Raw genomic sequence first — 23923 nt, 5'->3', positions numbered from 1 at the left:
GACACTGCCACTCTGAGAAGCTCTTTTTATACCCAATCATGTTGCCAATTGACCTAATTAGTGTTAATTGGTCTTCCAGCTCTTCGTTATGCTCAAATTTACTTTTTCCAGCCTCTTATTGCTACTTGTCCCAACTTGTTTGGGATTTGTTGACACAGTGAAAATTGGAATCAATGTATTTTTCCTTTAAAATGATACATTTACTCGGATTAAACGTTTGATCTGTCATCTACGTTCTATTACAAATAAAATATTGACATTTGCCATCTCCACATCATTGCATTCAGTTTTTATTCACAATTTGTTTAGTGTCCCAACTTTTTGGGAATCCGGTTTGTATATTATACAGCAATGCACTGATATGTGAGGTGCGAGGTATAATAGATGCAGTCAGTACAGATATATATTATATACAGCAGTGTACTGATATGTGAGGTACGAGGTATAATAGATGCAGTGTGTACAGATGTATGGTATATAAAGCAGTGTACTGATATTTGAAATACAGGGTGTAATTTATACTGCAAGCCCACATATAAACACACTGCTGTATATACTATATATACCCACTGCATTTATTATACAGTACCTCTTAGTGTGGAACTATATACAGATGACACAGCATGTGGCACTATATAGAGGGCACAGTGCATTTGGCACTATATACAGAGGACACAGAGCATGTGACACTATATACAGAGGGCACAGAGTATGTGACACTATATACAGAGGGCACAGAGCATGTAGCACTACCATTGGGGGCCCTGTATGCAGCACTAATGCTGCTATTATATTCAGGGCACAGCATATGGCACTAAGAAGAGTTTGTGTTAGTATGCAGGGTGCCAATGTGTTGGTAAAATGAGAAGCTGAAGAGATCTGCAGAGCCGAATAGTGGCCGAGAGATATCATCATTGTGGCCTGGACCATATGGAGAACAACGCAGGAGGAGATATCACCTGTAAGTCACTAAATGTAAATTATTATTCTGCCACTGACTGGGTATGATGAGTACTGTAGTCACCTGGGTGATCTACAGCTGATAATGGGTGGTAGCATGCTGTTTTGTGAAACAACAACTCCCAGCATCCCTTTACTACTGTTCAGGCCATACTGGGAGCTGTGGTTTCACACCGTACAAGCTTATATGGCGAGGGCTGACCCGACTACTCAAATGGTATCTGTACTGAACTTTTACCATTTTGGTGATGTATATATGTACTGCACATGGTTCTGGTGCTGTATTTATGTAATGAACTTGGTTCTGATGCTGTATTTGAATTATGCGTTTGGTTCTGGTGCATTTTTTTGTAGTGAACCTAGTTCTGGTGCTGTATTTATGCAGTAAACTTGGTTCTGGTGCTGTGTTCGACTTATAGACTTGGTTCTGGTGCTGTATTTGCCTATGATACAGCTAGTTCTGGTCAGGGGAGTCGCAGTCGGCCCAGTAGATCTGTGTTTCCTGTGATGATCAGAGTCATGTGCATGAGTCCTTATACAAAAGTAAAATTGGCATCACATTTTTTTAATTTTAAAGGGGTATTTCAGGTTTTACTATCCTCAGGATAACCCATTATTATTGATCAGCAGAGTCTGAATCCCCATCCATCAGCTGTTCTGTAATAGCTCAGGCGCCAGAAGTTGAGGCTGTGTCCAGTGTGTATTGGACAGCACTGGTTACTGCAGCTCTGTTTCCACTAAAGTGAATGCAGTGTTGTAACAACTTTCTCCATCCACTACACAAAGACAGAGCTCTGTATTTATGGTGCCTGAGCTACGAATAAAACAGATGAAAGGCACGGTTTATACCATCAATCACAAACTCCTGGAACACCTCTTAAGGGTATGTTCATACAGCGGAAAATAGAGAAAAATGAAAAAAGGAGAGTGAACCACTAAGTTGGCTGATGTCCCTGAGGACCATCATCAAAGCTAAAATGTTGTAGACAAACTCAATAGACTTTTTATTGAGTACGTCTACAGTCTCGCGCTCAGCAGCGAGGAGAAGCTGTTCTCGGCTGAGCGCTTCTGATCCCTCGTTCTAGCAATCAGTTGGGGTCTCAGAGCTGGGACCGCCGCCGATCAACAGTTCTGATGTGTCCCTAGAAAAAAAGTGTAGTTCCTCTTTAAGTGTAAGAAAGCCAAGCAAATGTTGACTTGGTTAACTGCATCCCAAGCCTGTGTCAAATTATATGTACAACTACTGTATCCTTGGCCTGCATTCTGGGGAAGGTCATTATACTTGGTGATAGTCGGCAGAATGGAATCATGCAGTACATATGTAAATAGATGTGTGCTGATTTGGGGGACAAGCTGAAAGTGGTTGTTGACAGAGAGGTGATTGTGGCCGCTCTACAGAGACTTACAGCAAGTGACCAGGATGTTCCCAAAAGGGCTCAGAAGAGGATGCTGCCAGGCTTGGGTAATTGGTGAGACCCAGCAGTAAAGGAAAGTGGGCAACACTACAGGAAAAGGCACTATGGTGGCCAGGACCATAGGAGTGCACCTAGGCTGGCACTTTGTCCTATACTGTATAAGAACAGCCATCACTGATGGCTTGGTCATAAACCCTGGATGCAAGCAGTGCATAATGTGATGGGAAAATGAATCCAACTAGCAAAGGAGGAAATATGGACAATTACAATACATTAGTAAGTGCCTTGTATCAACTTTATTTACATGATAAATGCTGTTTGCTGAAGTGAAACAACCCCTTTAAGTACCACAATACAAAAGTTATTTTGGACTTTAGAAGCAGAATGTGTTTTTTTTTACTTCTTCATTCCAGGATCAAAACTTTATTTTGTAATATTTTGTTATTTTGTTTATGTAACAGTATTGTGCATAAACTGTACATTCTGTATTATTTTATGAAGTGTCATTACTTATAGTTGAAATAATACCAGACTTCTGTTGTGTAGCCTTAGAGATACAATGTAGAAAGAGAAAGAGTCACTGGGGTCTATTCTATGACCAGGGCTTGTCTAACCATGGTAGATATCCTGATTCCTGACTGATGATGTAATTTGGGTTTTCACCATAACATGCTAAGATCAGTGCCTGATCAACCATAGTAGATATCCTGATTGATGATGTCCCTGGGGCAGGGGAGAGCTGTTCATGAGGCAAAGTGAGACTGCAGCCTCAGGCGGTTCTGTGCTAGGACCGCATAGTTTTTATTGGAAAACGAAAGAAACATTCTTTGTGCAGTGAAATCGGGGAAAAACGGAAATTCCAAGGTTTTTTGGGTTTGGGTTTTACGACATTCGCTGTGTGCTAAAAAGGACAACTTTATTCTATGGGTCAGTACAATTATGGCAATACTAAATTTATATAATTTTTATTATGTTTTACTACTTGTAAAAAAATAAAAACCTTAGAATTTTACAGTGTGGCTCCGAAGGACCGTCTATCTGAACCCTCAGATGCCGCAATTGCTATTGACCTCAGCAGCTGAGGTAGCCCCCTCCCTCTGTCTAACCCCTCAGATGCTGAAATCACTATTGACCACAATAGTTAAATAACTGGGGTCAGCAATGACTGCTGCATCTGAGAGATTAAGTAACCAAGATCAGCGGCATCACTGATCCCAATCAGCGTGTGAGCCTGCACCATTCACTTTATATGTCACCATGACGTAACTGTAGGATGTGGCACGTGTAAGGGTTAATGGCATAAGGGGCATAAATCTTAAACCTTTTCTGACCTCTGACATTAGTGAGTAAGTATGGATGTATGTAACAGGAAGAGAAGACGTGGGCTTTCACTAGCATTTGATGGGCATCCACACACTGCAACTTACTTTTAGATGCGCAAAATGGGTTAAGGGGATACCTTGATAATCCAAACAAAGTGTCAAACTTAGTCAATAGGCATGTTGTATGACATGCTAGTATTATACATCACTACATTGTGTAGTGATATATACATCTTGTGGAAATTTGCTCTGGTAGACAGGCTAGCGGACGCAGTACAGAGGCAATCACAAAGTCTTTTACTTAAACAGTTCAGTATTTTAGTCACACATAGGGAAAAACAGAAAGTAACGGTTTGCAGCCTTGGTGTTTGTTAACACCATAAAAAGTCCACAGAAAAAAAAGCCTTCACCTGGTCAGCAGTTTTTCCACCCGCAGCCCACAGCAGGCTTTAGAGCCTGTTTCCCAGCAGGCGTCTCTCAGCCTTACCCTCACGGCACAAGTTCTCAGTTCCAAAACACACAGAGACTGACAGAGCTCCCCTGTCAGATGGAGGATAATCCACACCCAGCTGAGACTGCTGTCTGGGTTTTATATAGGCCAATGAAGACCTGGCCTGGAGCGTGGGGAGTAGCCACCCATCCAGCATTTTGGCTACTCCCAGTAGGAGCCGGCCCGGCCAGCCACACTAACAACAACCAGTGTCAACCAGCACTAGCTGCCGCTGACACTTAAAACTACCAGCTCTTACCTCCCCGAGGCCAGGAATCTCGGTGACACGTACCTTCCATCAATGACGGCCCCTTGCGCCTTTCTACAATCTTTACTATTTAACAACCCTTTTTGTACAGTAAAACAAAACAAGTAACATTACTGTATACTTAAAATTTTAAAATAAGCTAAATAATTTACCTGTGAACAAAGTGTGACCTGTGTTATTGTGTAAGCAAAGTAAGGTTTTGTTCACATCTGCACTGTGTTTCTGGATCTCATTAACTATTGAGTTTTTTTTAGTTCCACCAAGGTGTCTGTTGTTATGATGGGAAAAAATAGTTCTGTATGCATCAAAAATGACAGAACCTGAAATGAAGGCTCCTAACTAAGCTTTCACCCAGGTGCAGACAGAGCCTAAGTATTAGCCAGAACTTTAGAGAAGTCAATACAATCTATAAAATAACATACATTAAGCAGTTTTAATGTCTGTGCATCTCTACAGGACATTTCACAGTATTTCATATTTCAGATTAGATCATCACCTACTATGAATATTAAACATTTTGCTATTAATTCCAGCCTAGCATATTCTTCTCTTCTCTGTTTGAATACATTTACTGCATGCTACGGATTTGGCTTTGGGCTAAACCTTAGGGCGTTATGCTGGCAGCTCCCTGGTTTTTACCCTTTAACCAATATACAGGGATCTAGTCTTCGCTGCAGGGAATGCACCAGGCTGCTACCTCTTGAAAGTAGTCTCTGTGTGGCTGGCTGCTGACTCTTTGGGGTCAGAAACACCAGGAATTAGGCAAAACTCATACTCAGTAACAGTCCAAAGGTCAGGGCTTGTGGCATAGGGTCAGTACAGTGAACAGGCACAGGACAGGTCAGGCAGCCAGAATCTGATTGGCAGAGATTGGCACATAGGCAGACAAGCAAATTATAGCACTGTTGCAAGATCTAGCAAGCTACTGAAACCTATTGCTAAGGCAAAGTGTGGGACCAACAGCACAGCATATATAGCAGAACTGATTAGCACATTAGTCAAGCAGCTGCACACAGAGCACAAGAGAATTAACTATTGTAGTACTGCAGGGTGATGTGAGGTTCAATGAACAATATCCCTAGTACACATGCAGGAAATCCTTGCTCAGGACCGCTACTGAAGTTCCAGGCATCCATTCTCCACATAAGGCCCAGTTTTCTAATACTATTATCCAGTTTTACAATTCACCTCTCCTTTCAGGACCCAAACTATGCACTATGCTTACAGCCATGGTATTAAAAGTTTCTAAATATTTGTTTTGGTTGGATTGAGAACAACGTAGTATATAGTGTTGGTCGAGCGCCAGAGAACAATGGAAGTCAATGGAAGAACCCGAGCATTAAACCAGGCACCCCCTGCTCTGAAGAGGGGAGAGTGTCTGGTTCACAGGAAAAGGTCAGAAAATTATGGAAACACCACTGAAATGGTTCAGGAACAGCATGGGGAGGATGTCTGGATGCATCTTGGACTATGTTGCTGCTGGGAACGTTGTTGTCCGAGTAGTACACCACTTTTACAGACTGACAATAATACGCACAAAACCGAAGATAAAATCGATTTTAGAGGAAAAATTGTTAGAAAACATTCTTTCCTGTATATTTACTTGTATATAAAGTGCAATTGCTGCCAAAAATTACAAGGAAGAGGCACTCCGATACAACCTGTATATCACATAAAGGAGGGTCTCATTTTACATTGTGGTACAATTGTTCAGGTAGTGGGACGTCTACACTCATAAAGCCTATGCACTAAGTGAAAGGGCTGCCAACAATTACAAGGAACCGACACTACAATACACCCTTTATTACACATAAAGCAGGGCATCATACACACCCTTGAAAAATTATGATTGATGGCCTGCTGGTGACCCTCAAAAACTATTGGAGCAAGGGCCTGCTGATCTGACCTTCTAAAACATTAGGGGCGAGGGCCTGCTGCTGATCTGACTATCTAAAATTTTAGGGGTGAGGGTCTGCTGCTGAGCTGACCATCTAAAAAATTAGGGGTGAGGGTCTTCTGCTGAGCTGACCCTCTAAAACATTAAGGGAGAGTGCCTGCTGCTGATCTGACCATCTAAAACTTAGGGGCGATGGCCCTTTCGGTAACCCTCAAAAACATTTTGAACAAGGGACTGCTGGTGACCCTCTAAAACATTATGGGCGAGGGCCTGCTGGTGACCCTCAAAAATATTAGGAGCAAGGGCCTGCTGGTGAACCTCAAAAACATTATGGGCGAGGGTCTGCTGGTGCCCCTCAAAAACATTATGGGCGAGGGCCTGCTGGTCACCCTCTAAAACATTAAGAACAAGGGCCTTCTGTTGACCCTCTAAAACATTATGGGTGAGGGCCTGCTGGTGACCCTCAAAAACATTATGAGTGAGGGCCTGCTGGTGAGCCTCTAAAACATTTTGGGTGAGGGCCTGCTGTTGAACCTCAAAAACATTATGGGCGAGGGTCTGCTGGTGACCCTCAAAAACATTATGGGCGAGGGCCTGCTGGTGACCCTCTAAAACATTATGGGTGAGGGCCTGCTACTGAACTGACCCTCTAAAACATTAGGAGAAAGGGAAGCCTAATAAGCATGTTGATATGATAGAGGAGGAGGAGAAGGATGAGAAAAAAGAGATTGAACCATATACCCTTTTTAGTGGTGGAAGGGTTGCATGGGAATACAGTGTATTCAATACACCATAAAAAACACATTTAGAGTGCCTTTATGTTCAGCCGCTTTCTGGTGGAGTAGAGAAGTTAGGAGCAATCCAGGTGTCACGGGTAGAGTCACGGGAATCAAGATAGAGCGGAGGTGCACCCCCTGAGCTGCCACCCGGTCCCCTGTCTCTGCCTACTTGCACCACCCGCCCTAGGTGACGGAGCGCAACTGGGCGACAGTCCCTAACCTACTAAGTGCAAGCAGAGAGAAAGAGACAGAAGGGAAGAGGACAGCCACTGAGAAGTTACAATAAGCGGACAAGAGGTAGAACAAAAACGGAAGGCGAGGCGGGTAAACTAGCCGAGGTCAGTCCAGGAGGTCACGTCATAACAAGGGAAGAGGCAAAGACAAATCCGTAAACAAGCCGAGGTCAAAATCCGAGAGGTATCGTCAAGGTACAGGGAGCAGGCAGGAGAGGTATCAAGTGGCGGATCGAGGTTCAATTCCAGAGGTAGCTAAATAACAATAAAGTACACAGCCTATAGGAAGAAAATCACAGGCAACCTGTAGCCAGCAGGCCACCTGTATTTATAGTGGGGAGTGAGGGTCATGTGACGTGGCCAGCGTCACATGACTGACAGACAGACAAGTCGAGCACCAAGTGATCAGCTCGGCGCTCAAGGCAGACCTAGGAGCAGGGAGCCTCCCAGCAGCAAAGCCGCCCTGGGAACGAGGCCAAACACAGATCCTCGCTCCGGAAGCTAAGCAGCAGGTCTGCGGCTGATGGGAGACCGAATGCGCCTCCGGCGCCCCGTTACACCAGGCCTTGTTCATTTTTATAGGAGTCAACCTGTCAGCATTTTCAGTTGACAGGCGGATGCGCTAATCAGTTATTATGCCCCCAGCAGCACTAAATACACACTCTGACAAAACGCTGGCGGCGGGGCAGGCCAGCACCTCCAAGGCGTAGAGCTTGGACACCCAATAGTTGGAAGGCACAGAGGGATCACTGAGGATGCTGACACGGTCTGCTACATACTACTTCACCATCTTCCAAAATTTTTCCCTCCTTCTTACACTAGGCCGCGCATCAGGTTAAGTGTGCTGGTGGGGTGTCATGAAACTGTCCCAGGCCTTGGAGAGTGTTGCCCTGCCTCTGTTGTAACTGCTGTGTGTTCCCTTGTCTCCCCTCCCCTGGCCAAGGAACTACGTACTCTGCAGTCAGTGTTGTCAGCTTGAAATTTTTGGAGCAATTTTTCCACAAGGACCTTCTGGTATTGCACCATTTTGCTTGTCCTCTCCACCACAGAAATGAGAGATGAGAAGTTCCCTTTGTATCGGGAGTCGAGAAGGGAGAACAACCAGTAATCGGTGTTGGCCAAAATGTGTACAATGCGAGGGTCACGGGAAAGGCAGCCTAACATAATGTCAGCCATGTGTGCCAGAGTCCCAAAAGACAAGACTTCGCTGTCCTCATCCGGAGGATGACTCTCAATCTCCTCATCCTCTTCCTCCCGTTCTACCCATCCATGCTGAACAGATGGAATAAAACTTCCATGGGTACTACCCTCTGTAGCGGAGGCAACCGTCTCCTGCTTCTCCTCCTCCTCCTCCCCATCCAATTTGCACTGAGAAGACGAACTGAGGGTGGTCTGGCTTTCACCCTGTGTACTGTCTTCCCACATTTCCATGTCTTCCACATGCAAAGCGTGAGTAGCGAGCATTTGAGTAGACACAGAAGTGGGATGGTTGCGATGATAATAGCATTATCACCGCTCACCATTTGTGTTGATTCCTCAAAGTTGCGTGAAAGCTCACAGAGGTCAGACATCAATTCCCACTCGTCACTTGTGAAGAGCGGAAGCTGACTGTAAAGGCGACGACCATGTTGTAGCTGGTATTCCACTACTGCCCTTGCTGCTAACAAAGCCTGGCCAACATGTGGAACGTGGAGTTCCAGCGCATGCTCACGTCACACAACAGTAGGTGAGCTGACAATTTCAAGCGCAGCTGCAGCGTTTCCAGACCGGCGGAAGCTGTCAATGACTTGCGGAAATGGGCACACACACGGCGCACCTTCACCAGTAGCTTAGGCAAATTGGGGTAGGTTTTGAGAAACCGCTGAACCACTAGGTTGAACACGTGGGCTAGGCATGGTATGTGTGTGAGCTTGCCGAGCTCCAAAACCGCCACCAAGTTACGGCCATTATCAGACACAACCATGCCTGGTTGTAGGTTGAGTGGTGAGAGCCACAGCTCAGTCTGGTCCCTTATCCCCTGCCACAACTTTGCGGCGGTGTGCTGTTTGTCATCTAAGCAGATTAGTTTAAGCACGGCCTATTGCCGCTTCCCCACTGCAGTGCTACACTGCTTCCAGCTACTGACTGATGTCTGACTGGTACTGCAAGATGATAATTCAGAGGTGGAAGTGGAGGGTGAGAAGGGGGAAGTGGAGGGTGAGAAGGGGGGTTGCAGGCACTAACGTAGGTGGTGGTGGAAACCCTGATGGAAGTAGGGCCTGCAATCCTTTTTTTTTAAATTAATTATCTTTATTAATATACCAAAACCAGTCACAATAAACAGAAGAATTAAATAAACACTCCACATATTCAATATATTTTCCCCTTATGCCTATTCCACCAAACCAACTCCCCTCCCCCCACCCCAAACCTGTGATGCGTCCACCCTCCCCTCCCCCTCTGCCCCCCCCCCCAAGAAAAAAAAGGGGGCAGAGACAGGGGGAGGGGAGAGGAAAGAAAAGAAAAATAAAAAAAAAGAGAAAGAGGGAAAAAAAAAAAAGGGGGAATTTCTTTTTTTTTTTTTTATAAATTATTACAACCAATCAAGTCTTCCAACCGCCCCATATCCTATTCCACTTCACAACCCCATCTCTCTGCCTGTACAATCCTTGGTGTCGGTAGCACCTGTGCCATCCCAGGGTACGACTCGCTCCCAGCCTCCACAACGTTCACCCAGTGTGCCGTCAGGGAAATGTAGCGTCCCTGGCGAAAAGCACTTGTCCATGTGTCAGTCATTAAGTGGACCGTCCCAATAACTGCATTGCTCAGGGTACGGGTGATGTTACTGGACGCATGCTGGTGTAAGGCTGGGAATACACACCGTGAAAAATATTGGCGGCTAGGGACAGAGTAACGCGGGACGGCCACCGCCATCAGGCTGCAGAAAGCCTCAGTGTTCACCAGCCTAAATGCCAACATTTCCAGGGCCAGCAATTTGGAAAGGTGCGCATTTAGTGCTATGGCCTGTGGGTGAGTGGCTGGGTATTTGCGCTTTCGTTCAAAGGCCTGGGGTATAGACATCTGTACGCTGCGCTGGGACACAGAAGTGGATGTGCTAGCTGATGGTGCTTGCAAAAGTCCAGATGCATGGCGGGAGGCATCCAGGCCTGCGTCTTGGACAGGGGATTGGCCAGCATGTAACACAGGGGAAGAGAAGGAGGCAGTGGTGTGACCCGCAGACACCTATTAGGGTCCTTTGATGCCATGTGGTGGATCAAACTGGTTGTGCTGAGGTTGCTAGTGTTCATGCCCCTGCTCATTTTGGTACGGCGCAGGTTGCAAATAACAATTCTTTTATCGTCCGCACTTTTTCTTTAAAAAAGCGCCAGACTGCGGAACACCTACCCAATGGCAAGGGAGATTGCCGCAATGGGGTGCTCCGGGGAACAATTGCGGGCCTGTTTGGTGTGGACCGCCTTCTCCCTTTTGCCACCCCACTGCCTCTTCCAGCCTGTTGCGGTGCTGCTCTCTGTACTGCTGTCCTCGTTTAGCTTGCCACCTTCCCAGGTTGGGTCAGTGACTTCATCGTCCACCACCTCCTCTTCCACTTCCTCACTCTGGTTATCCTTCTGACTCGTTGACCTAACAACAACCTCAGTTATTGACAACTGTGTCTCATCCTCATCATCAACCTCTTGAGACACTGCTATGTGCCGAGCATCGCAATGCTAAAATAAAATTAGTGTTCGGCAGAGCATGCTCGCCCAACACTAGTAGTATATTAATAGAATATATTAATCCAAATGTTAAAATTCATTATCTAGATAATTTTACTTGCAAGAAGGGAAAAAGGTCCCCTCTGGAAAAAGAAGCTTTCCTGCGCACATTCCAGTGATGTCTGCAGGTCCTGGCTGTCGGTGCCCCTCTATGGTCTGTTACATGACCAGCCAGCATTCCAGATGATGCATGTGCACTGCATACAAGTGACTGATCAATCAGAGGATGGAGTGCTGTAATGTAACCATCAAGCACTTAAATCCTGGAGCCAGCAGTTCACCAAGGCTTTAATAAAATTTTCAAAACCCCTCTGCACTTAGTATTTTAAAGTTTTTATTTCATTAACATTTTTATATGTAATCACATTAGCTGTAACTGTCCGTCTGTTTTCTATCTTGTTTCTAATTAATTAGAAAATTATTCTCCAGAAAAAAAGCACTTAAACTTAAGTGTAACTAAGGAGAGAAATTTCCTGTTCTATTTCATGTTGAAATTATTAAATTCATATTAAGCACATCAAATACAGAACAATTTTGGAAATAATCCCATTGTAGACGTGTGTATTACATTTGAATACATTTGTAATGTTAATAAACTTACAATGCAGCATATCCTCAAATTAGAAAAACTATTAAAAACTTTGCAATAAGTTATGTGAATTAGCCATTGTAGAACTATTGTGCTTAAGCTAATTCACATACCGTAGTTTTTACCCCATAAGACTTACTTTTTTCCCAAAGTGGGGGAGAAAAATCAGTGTGTCTTATGGGGCAAATACTAATGAGCGCTTCCATTATGGTAGCATTCATTAGTATCGGAGGACCAGGAAGCGGTGAATGCAGTGCACCCTGTGGTCTGTACTCACTGCTTCCTGGTCCTCTGCGGTCGGCTGTGCTGTGGCTGCGCACGCTGTGCGTGTCGGGTCACAGCCGACGGCAGGAAGAAGAACAGCACTGGTGGTGAGGAGTGGCGGCATCTGAAGCAGGAGAGGTAAGTGGATTTTATTTTATTTTATTTGATCTGAGGCTGGGGGCTGACCTGTGGCATGGGGGGATGATCTGTGGCATGGGGGGGCTAATATGAGCATGGGGGTCTGATCTGAGGCATGGGGGCTGTTTTGAGGCACGGAAGTCTGATCTAATGTCTGAATGGGGGATCTTATTTATATTGGGGCTCTTATCTGAGGTCTGATTGAGGGTCATTTGTATTGGGGTCTGAGCTGAGGTCTGATTGTGGGTCTGATCTGAGGTCTTATTGGGCTCTTATTAACATTGGGGTCTGATCTGAGGTCTGTTTGAGGGTCTGATTAACATTGGGGGTCTGCTTCCTGGTCTGATCTGAGGTCTAATGAAAAATATTTTTTTTCTTATTGTCCTCCTCTAAAACCTAGATGCGTCTTATATAGCAGTCCAAAAAATACAGTAACTTATCATTGTAAAATATATGTAATACACATTTGAAAATGTTTGAGTGCAGTATACTGCTATGTAATGAGCATACAGAATTCTAATTGCTATATCTTTTTCTGCATATACTGATACAAATTAAACCAGCAAGTGTTCCTTAAGCCGCATTAATGAGTACTTTATCACATATAGATAACATAAAAGAAATTTACATGCTAGAACAGCACCATGGACAGCTCATGCATATGCTGGGCTTTGCCTGAGATGTGTCAGTTATAGTGAATACAGTTCTTCCCTGAGATGTACTCTAACTTCACAGATGTAAACCCTCATCCTTTTAATATGCACATTAATATTGTTAGGTTTTTTGTTAGGTTGCATGGAATAGATCATATAGAATATATCCTACTCAAACCACAATGTGTGTGCACTAGAATCATAAATCTATTTCTAGTTACTGTTTCTTTGTTTCATACCTTCTTCTAATGAAATCATACACTTTTAATAAAACTTCTTGCACATATATGAACATTAATATATGTAAAATATTCACAGTTAGTATTTATGTGCATTTAAGTGTACATTTTAATAATAGAAAGAATCTTTAGTATTTTCGATGTATTTTTGTGCTTGTTTACTACTATTAGATGGATAAGGCTACTTTCACACTTGCGGTAGCAGGGTCTGGCAGGCTGTTCCCCCCACCGGAACGATGCAGTTTTTGTCTGGCTGCCTCTCGGCTTGTTTGCTGTGCTGCGGCCGGACCTCCGGCCCGCCCCCATTATAGTGAATAGGGCCGGAGTGAACCTCTGGCGGCACGGTGGGCTAGCGTTAGTACGGATCCAGCAGGCTGTTCCCCTACCGGAACAGCCTGCCGGACCCTGCTACCACAAGTGTGAAAGTAGCCTTACCCTCAGGGGAAGGATATAGGTACATTGCAGGGGGTTTACTGTCCTTGTGGTTTTACTGCATCCTGTGTCCAATAGCTGACTAAAAAGCATGGTAAAGACTAGTTTATAGGTTTAAAAAAAAAAGATTTAAGAGTAACTGTTTGAAATTTTGAATTCTCTGTGGCATCCCTTCATTGAATTTACATAACTCCAGATTACAGCATGTGAGATTCAGCTTCTTGGGGTGGAAAAGTGAAGATGGCCAAACTAACTAGATAAAAAGATAGACAGATAGATAGATAGATAGATGGATAGATAGATAGACAGATAGACAGATAATAGAGAGATAGATAGATCTGACTAATTGATAAAGGGATTAATATAATGTATAATATAACAAAACAGAGTCAAAATAGATAAAATGATGTTTCATTCAATTAATGAATATATGTAAGAAGTTATTTATATTGCAGATGCATCATTTTAATGGTTTTTATTGGTATTAGTCGTCATGTATTACATTGGCTTTTAAACATTCAAATTATATTTCAGCGTTAAAGGTCAATACAAATAATAGGAAAAGATTGTAACTGTGAATTATTGCAAAGGTAGATTGCGGCTTACCTTATTGCATATGGATGTACACAAAGGCTAGTTTAGAAAAAAACACTAACAACCACAACACTCTTAATGATATCTACTACACAGTAGATTGTTGAAAAAAAAAAAAGTACAATAAAATGAGTCATTGGATCACTGCCAAAAGCCGTAAGAACGAATATTACCAGTACAGCGGCTTAACAAGAATCTGGAAGCAGTCAGTTTTTATCCCCATAAATAAAGGATACCTAAAATAAAGTTAAAGCTATTGTACAAGTTCTTTTTTACCATACACAGCAATAGCCATAACTTTATGTTAATACAGGATAACAAGCTTGATTGAGAAAACACTAAGGCCAGTTCACACAGAGTTTGAAAACGGCCTCCTATTCATTTGTATCGGAAATGTGGAAAAAAGAAGTGCGATAAAAAGAAGCAGCATGCCCTATCTTGGGGCAGAATCAGCGCTGAATCAACACATTGAAATGAGCGGTAAGCATAAAAAAAAAGCTCTGTACAAGTCTGTGGGTTTTATGTGCGTTCTATGCATGGTTTTTGGTGCGGATCAACCCCAATATCTGAAGCTGAAAATGCAGTTTTATATTGAACACCCATTGATTAAAAATAAAAAATTTGCCCAAAAATGCACCAAAACAGTGTAAAAAACTAAGCGAAAAACACACTGTATCCTGAGCTAAATTAGATAGGCGGTATGAACATACCCTAAGATGCAAGATATATTTTTAAAACTTACCTATTACGTTTTTTTTTCCATACCCAGCTTTCTGTATACTGTATGATGTCAAGTGAATACATTTCTTTCCACTAACTTTGAGATTTTATTATATTCTGGTAAAATTTGGCCATGGTATAATAATAACTGAGTTAAAAACAGAATTGCTTACAATATCAGAATTGTACATATGAGCAAAAAATTATTGTTTCCAAGCTGGTCACCTTCTGCCACTCATCATAGGGTATCTTGAACCAAGAGGAAAGGCAAAACACATCTGTAAGTTTAAAACTTAAATATTCTGCTTTCCAGTTAATATGCATTCAGAGTGTATCAAGACCTATGACTTATGTGTTTGCTTAAAAATGAATAGAAATCTAAATTATTACAGTGAATTTAATACTTTAAAAGCAACTATAGCTGCAAGTCATTGGAAATCATATTAATATTATATAATTATAGATGTTGCATTAAATTGTACAACTTCCATAAGAGAAATTCATTTCTGAAAATGTTCATTAATGTTTAATGGAACTCAAGCAACCAGTAGTTGAAAAATGACTGCAACTAATATTAACAACCTAGAAAACATATAACCTACCTCCACCATTCTGATAGCAGATGTATGGGAACCTCCACACATTTCCCAAGTCAACTGCAAATCCAATGACAGAGAGTAGAAAGTCCATCTTCTTGCTCCATTTATCCCTTGAATCCGTCTGAGAAATTGAAAGTGGTAAAGTGTTACTGTTGGGTGGAACTGCATCCTGTTTGGGGTACTTGTCTGCAGGGGCTGTGGAGTTCTGCTCTGACATGCTGCCTCTCCTATATACCAAGCAGGGTTTCAGCTGAATAAGTGTAAGTCAGGGAGAATTTCATAAGGCTGTTGACAGGAGGGAGAGAGGGAAAGGAGGAGGGTACAACACAAAGTGAATCCTCCACCTTCACAGTGGCAAATCCCCAGTACTAAGCACATAGTTCACTGTGAATGGAGAAGGGATAGAATTGCTGTATGCCTTTTCACTTTGAACTTCTTCTTAGTTGTGACATGTGAACCTGGCTGTTTTGTTCGCCATCAATTTGATAAAAACAGTAACATCTTGCAATCATGGTTGATCAAACTACTTGACATTTTGGTACTTAATCGTTATTTTACAAAATGTAGAAGAAAGACAAAGCAAAAGGCTTGTCACTGTTTTGCTGAAATATGATGGGTCTCATGAAAGTATAAAATTACAAATTACAGATCTTTTGATGTAAATACTTGTTTGCCATTGATGTCAGGAAGCAGTTAAGTATGTGTAGTAAAGATTAAAGGCTATGTACACATTTGAAGTAAAAAAAAAATTATGATTGAATGATATTTTCAATTGCCATTTATTAAAAATATTGAGCTGTTCAGTCACAAAGGGTTAACAGTTTTTCTAACTGTGTGACTTTCACTTTGTGCCAGTCATCTACAAACCGGATTCCAAAAAAGTTGGGACACTAAACAAATTGTGAATAAAAACTGAATGCAATGATGTGGAGATGGCAAATGTCAATATTTTATTTGTAATAGAACGTAGATGACAGATCAAACGTTTAATCCGAGTAAATGTATAATTTTAAAGGAAAAATGCGTTGATTCAAAATTTCACGGTCTCAACAAATCCTAAAAAAGTTGGGACAAGTAGCAATAAGAGGCTGGAAAAAGTAAATTTGAGCATAACGAAGAGCTGGAAGACCAATTAACACTAATTAGGTCAATTGGCAACATGATTGGGTATAAAAAGAGCTTCTCAGAGTGGCAGTGTCTCTCAGAAGCCAAGATGGGTAGAGGATCACCAATTCCCACAATGTTGCGCAGAAAGATAGTGGAGCAATATCAGAAAGGTGTTACCCAGCGAAAAATTGCAAAGACTTTGCATCTATCATCATCAACTGTGCATAACATCATCCGAAGATTCAGAGAATCTGGAACAATCTCTGTGCGTAAGGGTCAAGGCCGTAAAACCATACTGGATGCCCGTGATCTCCGGGCCCTTAAACGACACTGCACCACAAACAGGAATGCTACTGTAAAGGAAATCACAGAATGGGCTCAGGAATACTTCCAGAAACCATTGTCAGTGAACACAATCCACCGTGCCATCCGCCGTTGCCAGCTGAAACTCTACAGTGCAAAGAACAAGCCATTTCTAAGCAAGATCCACAAGCTCAGGCGTTTTCACTGGGCCAGGGATCATTTAAAATGGAGTGTGGCAAAATGGAAGACTGTTCTGTGGTCAGACGAGTCACGATTCGAAGTTCTTTTTGGAAATCTGGGACGCCATGTCATCCGGACCAAAGAGGACAAGGACAACCCAAGTTGTTATCAACGCTCAGTTCAGAAGCCTGCATCTCTGATGGTATGGGGTTGCATGAGTGCGTGTGGCATGGGCAGCTTGCATGTCTGGAAAGGCACCATCAATGCAGAAAAATATATTCAGGTTCTAGAACAACATATGCTCCCATCCAGACGTCATCTCTTTCAGGGAAGACACTGCATTTTTCAACAAGATAATGCCAGACCACATTCTGCATCAATCACAACATCATGGCTGCGTAGGAGAAGGATCCGGGTACTGAAATGGCCAGTCTGCAGTCCAGATCTTTCACCTATAGAGAACATTTGGCGCATCATAAAGAGGAAGGTGCAACAAAGAAGGCCCAAGACGATTGAACAGTTAGAGGCCTGTATTAGACAAGAATGGGAGAGCATTCCTATTTCTAAACTTGAGAAACTGGTCTCCTCGGTCCCCAGACGTCTGTTGAGTGTTGTAAGAAGAAGGGGAGATGCCACACAGTGGTGAAAATGGCCTTGTCCCAACTTTTTGGGGATTTGTTGACACCATGAAATTCTGATTCAACATATTTTTCCCTTAAAATGGTACATTTTCTCAGTTTAAACTTTTGTTCCGTGATTTATGTTCTATTCTGAATAAAATATTAGAAGTTGGCACCTCCACATCATTGCATTTAGTTTTTATTCACGATTTGTATAGTGTCCCAACTTTTTTGGAATCCGGTTTGTATTTACCCTTATCTCTAAACTATTAAGAGGTCATAAACACTTATTTAAAGGGGTTCTCCAGCTTTTTAACAAATGTTGGCTCCTCCCTGTAGTCTTATGGAAGAACACCTACTTACCTTCTCCTTCCCTCTTGGTTCCAGCTCCTTCAGTCCACTACTGCGTTCACCACCCTACTTGTAAACTTCTGGCAGGGACGGGGTTACATGTGCCCCATGTCACTGGGTCACATGTTGCTTGGGGAAGTCACCGTTGACGCAGTCTTTGGCTTTGGCTGCACACGACCCCTGCCTGTACTAGAAGGAGCAGAAGTAGAGAAAGAAAAGAAACAGGGTTATCCAAAAGCTGCCAGGGACTGTGCTTTGTCCCTGAAGAAAAGGATAAAGAAGGGGCGCCACAAGGATAGTATGATAAAGGGATTGAACAAGGAAAAAAAGGAAAAAAATGTTTGCTGGAGAGGCAGCTCTGGTGTGGGATGAAACCAACCACCACAGAGAAATCGAGATAATTAGTGAAGGGTAGGGAACAGGGGGTAGTCACCCACCCCGAGTTTTAACCGGTCACTGTAAAAATAAATGAACAGTTGAGCGCCAAACTCCCAAGAGACAGAATAGAGGTGTTGGAAAATCGTTGACAATAGCAAAGATCACCAAACTCAAGTGCTGGTATGTAGAGCACAATTGAGAATAGGTGCTAAAAAATATAGGATGATGCTTGTGTATTATTAGGTCAAGTCATGTAGCAATAAAACTGAATAGATGCATAAAATAAATATTTCAAGAAAGTTAAAAATATTAGAACTATGGAGACAATAATAAAGTTAAAATCATTGGTAAAAATCCACTCACGAACTCACGAACTAGACCCAGTTGCCCATGATCAGCCGGCTAATAATACTACATCACCATTACTAATGGAAGTTCCAAATACTAGTTCTACTAACCCATTTTTGCGGAAAGAATGTGATGTACTTCCGAATATCTCCACGCCACCATCGACCTCTCAATCCGACCCCACTCCAATCAACCTCTCCAATATCTCAACATACCCAGTTTCCCTACCCAGTCCGGATGATTTCCTTGCTCTACCCACCAACTTGGCAGAGAACTCTTTTTTAGAGCAGGTTTCCCCTACCCCGCACAGAGGACCACCGGCCCCTCCATCAAGACAAGTACTCACCAGTTTCCTAGCACTAAGTCCCCTCCTACGTCCAGCCGATTCCCCTCAGCTAAGAACACCAACCACATCGCAGTCCCTAAAAATAACCCACTTCTACACCCCATTGTCCAGTATGAAAAAGAAAAGACCAAATATAGATTCAGAGGATGTAGGGGAAGTGGAAAACAACGCTCCACTAAACAAAAAATACAAAAAACTAAAACAGCAAAAACCAACCTAACTAATACATCATCTGCAGAAACCATTCAAAATACCATTGAACTAGAAAGAAAAATGGGAATTTTCAATCTTTCCAAATATACATTAGAGAAAAAAGAAATCGAACTGCTCAGTAAAGGTCTCTCTTTTTGCCCCACAAACCAACCAGATATATTCGAACTGTTTGTAGACCTAAACCAGTTTGCTAGAAAACTCACCCTCCACCGACATTTCACCATAAAAAATCTAACTCAGGGACCAAGCAACAGTGTCTCGTCCGTCTCCCTACCTGTCCCTTTACCCACCCTCCAACCAGAGAACACTAGTACAGACACCAACATGTTAGAAGATTGCTCCACCCACCTACCTGATTTGGGTGAAAAAGAGCAAACTATGTTAGATATGTACCTATCATATGACCACTTAAAGGATACGATCGCTCCCCTACAACCAACACCGATCCTGTCAAATGTCAGAATCAAATCAGGCTTTTACCCCCTCCAAAGCAAAGGCCCCCACATAGAGAGCTTTTTTAATATAGTACTATCAGATTTTAAAGACCACTTCTCAACCCCACCCAGCCTACCTGGGAAAAATAATCTAAACCTAGACCACTCTAGAGCTCTAAAAACCCTCACTAATAATAGAGATATGGTCATTAAAAGTGCGGATAAAGGAGGGGGAATCGTTGTCATGGACTCGTCCTACTATCTAGCCGAATCATTACGAATTCTCTCTGACAAAGAATACTATCAAATCTTACCATCCGACCCTACGAATAACTATAAGAAAAAACTGATATCCTTAGTTGACGATGGTTTTAAGTCAGGTATCATTAGTAAAAAAGAAAGAACTTTCCTCAAAACACCACATTCGTCCCTAGCACGTTTTTACTTTCTACCTAAAATACATAAGTCACTAACAAACCCCCCTGGAAGACCCATTATTTCTGGTATTGGATCACTAACCTCCAACCTGTCCGACTATGTGGACAGTATTTTACAGAAATACATCCTGCAATTACCCTCGTATCTACGTGATACTTCCCATCTTATTAATGCCTTGGAGACTTTTGAATGGAGAGAAACCTACCATTGGGTGACACTAGATGTCACCTCCCTCTATAGCAATATCATTCATTCTCTCGGCATCTTTGCTGTAGACAAAACTCTTTGTCAAGACCCTCAATTACCTGATACACAATGAACCTTCATTATAGACTCCATTAACTTCATCCTCCATCACAATTATTTTATGTTTCAGGACACAATATATCAGCAATGCAAAGGAACAGCCATGGGGACTAAGTTCACCCCAGCCTACGCCAATCTGTTCATGGGGGCATTCGAGGAACTACACGGCTTTATCACCCATCCCAACATAAAATTTTATAAGAGGTACATTGACGACATCATCTTAATCTGGGAAGGGAACCCCGAGGTCCTAACGGGTCTTATCAACCACATCAATACCAACGGTGGGAACATCAACTTCACACTCGAGACACACCCTACAGAAGCAACTTTCTTAGACTTAGATCTTTCAATCTCCAATAACAAAATAACCACAAGAACACACTTTAAGAAAGTGGACACAAACAGTTATTTAGACTTTAAGAGTTGCCATCACAAGAAATGGTTAAATAATATACCATACAGTCAGATGCGCAGAATTCGCAGGAACTGCTCAAATGACATGGTCTGTAGAGAACAACTTTCCATTTTGAAAAAACGCTTCCACGATAAAGGTTACCCGAGCAAACTCATAAAAGATTCAGAAAAGAGAGCCTTAGGAATATCCCAAAAAGATAGTCTCAGTGGCCAAAAGAAAAATAAAACTTCAGTTACAGATAATATTCAATCTAATTTTCACTTTGTCACACGTTACAACTCCAGACACATGGATATCAGGAATCTAATAAATAAACACTGGAATATTTTATTAAAGGATCCTATTATAGGCAAGACTATTCCAAAAACTTCTAATTTAATTTTTAAACGTGCCCAGACCTTGAAAAACATTTTAGCCCCCTCGTGTCCCAAACTTGAGATTAACCCACGATGTCCCAAATCGGGTCCCAACAAGAGCCTACAGAAAATAGGCTCACACAAATGCGGAATAAAAAGATGTATGTGCTGTGACATCATAAACTGTTGCGGCGAACGGGTGATCTTACCTCACCCTATGAAACCAATTTCCATACACCATCCTATGAATTGCAGCACTACAAATGTGGTTTACCTACTGCAATGTCCGTGTAACCTTCTGTATGTTGGGCGCACAACTCAATCTCTGAAGGAACGTATGAATGAGCATCGTAAAAAGTAATGAAGCGAGCACTCGCTCTATGGCAATACTCAGAATTTAATATTTAAAATGTGAAATAATGAATAACAATAATACAATGATAAAATGCAATAATTTCAAACACTATATGATTAAAAGGTCGACCATGTACCAAATACAGATTGGAGATTGGTGCTATTTCATATAAGGGGCTTATTCAAGCATATAGGAGACTCAACCATAAACAGTTGTCCAGTGGTGTCCAATTTCATAGGTGAAAGACCAATAAGTGAATCAATAAGGTGATAACAATATTACTAGTAAAAGAATAGTGATAAATTAATATCCATATTCAACAATAGTGCTGACAATGTGAAAAATTGTGATAAATAAAACACAAAACACAAAACGAGGGCACCAGATGGAGAGCTGCGTGTGGATGCACGCTAATAAAGTTGTGTTGCTGCCTATAGCAACCGAAAACGTCCCGGACACTGTATATTCAATAAACCGCAACAAACAATGTGGTCCGTTGTCTGTCCTCTGTTAATAGAACTACGACACAGTCTATGGTGTCCACAGTGATCTTACCTCTATCTAGAGGATAGTCTTTCCTAGAGCATCGTTCTAACATAAGACGCAAAATTTGCACACACAGTGTATCCCGACACTACGCTTCTCATCATGAAGGCGACCCCGCATCTCTGTCAGTTACGCCACTCGAATGGGTTCCCCGATCATTCCAAACACTGTGCAGAAAAGAAATGTTCTGGATCTTCAAGCTAAACACCCTCATACCCTTCGGTCTCAATGAATCTCTTGAATATACCAACTACTAAAATTACTAGCTCCCTATATAAGATCTTGATTCATTTACAGATACGATATCACCATATACCACATACCACCATATACCTAATCTTTCAATGGTAACTACTCAAATAAATAAATATCCATTCATCTATACATCGATATACCTTTTTTTCCTTACATTATTGTGGTATGATCACTACGTTATTTACACTTTTACTATTAGTATTTTGTACACCACCCATCATTATATTCCAGTTGGGGCAAAATGGGCATTTCTGGAGACATTATACCAGTACTGTCTAACAGTAGCATATTTATTCACCACAGATATCAATATAAACCAGTTTTTATGTATTTCTTTTATGCGACCCGATTTTAACGTCGATACCCATCTATTTCTTTATATTATTACAAATATTATTACTATGAGTGACATTATCCCTGTAGCTATATATAGGGTGAATCAAGGTACGCACATTTCCTTATTTTATTGATCCTTTTATTGTTATATTACTTATTTTTAAGGCCATTCACTGATTGGCCAGATGTATTTCCATATTTATGTACTTATTTCTCATATGTCTAGTAGGCATTTGCAACATGGGTGGATCCCTGTGCGTCCCACACGCGCACTTCCGGTCTCCTCGATCCGGATATGCGCCAGGTGGAACGCATACTGCGTTCCACTCGCTTTTACTATAGCTGCTTGTGCACCTGTGTGTTCCACAGGCCAACTTCCGGTCTCTCTATTCCGGATATGTAGCAGGTGGAACGCATTGTGCGTTCCACCCACTTCTAATATAGCAACTTCCGGTGGCGGCCCACTTCCGGTCACGGCTTACTCTATCCCGGATATGGTCTGGTGGAACGCACGCTGCGTTCCACCCACCTGACTTCCGGTTATACGATTCTAATATAGAAATACCAACGATCTGAGGGTATTTTTTTATATAGTTTCATATAGTTTTTGTGTATATAGGTGTCCAGCCTTTCACCTACTACAAGCACCACCAATGTATCTGTATTTTATAACAAAAATACTCTTATTCCCATAACGATGATGTCATCACTTGTTTTTTGGCGCCAAAACGGCACATCCACATGTATTTAAAGCCCATACATTATGTCCTTTGTATATCCTGCTCCTGATGAAGGGAGTATTGTGACCCCTGAAACGCGTTGAGCCTTACGTTTTATCATTAAAGAGGATCGAATACGTACCTTTGGATTTGTCTGCTGCTTTACCAACCAGGCTGTACACCCAGGACGTAGACGTCTACCTCTAACAACTTACACGCGATCCCGGCTTAGGGGGGTGACCTGCCACAGGTGTTTTAAGTTTATCCTGGTGGCGCCCCCCCTGTGAAGTGAGTGGATTTTTACCAATGATTTTAACTTTATTATTGTCTCCATAGTTCTAATATTTTTAACTTTCTTGAAATATTTATTTTATGCATCTATTCAGTTTTATTGCTACATGACTTGACCTAATAATACACAAGCATCATCCTATATTTTTTAGCACCTATTCTCAATTGTGCTCTACATACCAGCCTATAGCACTTGAGTTTGGTGATCTTTGCTATTGTCAACGATTTTCCAACACCTCTATTCTGTCTCTTGGGAGTTTGGCGCTCAACTGTTCA

General features: G+C 42.1%; 1 protein-coding gene across 1 annotated transcript in view; it reads right to left on the bottom strand.

Annotated features, from left to right (window-relative positions):
- Nucleotides 1-15564, bottom strand: part of LOC120990784 (sodium-dependent serotonin transporter-like) — an 88505-nt gene extending 72941 nt beyond the window's left edge. Inside the window, exon 1 of the mRNA XM_040419687.1 lies at nt 15351-15564. Within this exon, the coding sequence (XP_040275621.1) occupies nt 15351-15564 (214 nt within the window). The remainder of the gene's footprint in view (nt 1-15350) is intronic.
- Between the last annotated feature and the right edge of the window lie 8359 nt (nt 15565-23923).

The sequence above is a fragment of the Bufo bufo genome, chromosome 2, assembly GCF_905171765.1.
Source record: "Bufo bufo chromosome 2, aBufBuf1.1, whole genome shotgun sequence".
In the NCBI taxonomy this organism is placed as follows: domain Eukaryota; kingdom Metazoa; phylum Chordata; class Amphibia; order Anura; family Bufonidae; genus Bufo; species Bufo bufo.
The sequence above is the reverse complement of the archived record's forward strand: the minus strand, read 5'-3'. Positions and strand labels throughout refer to the sequence as shown.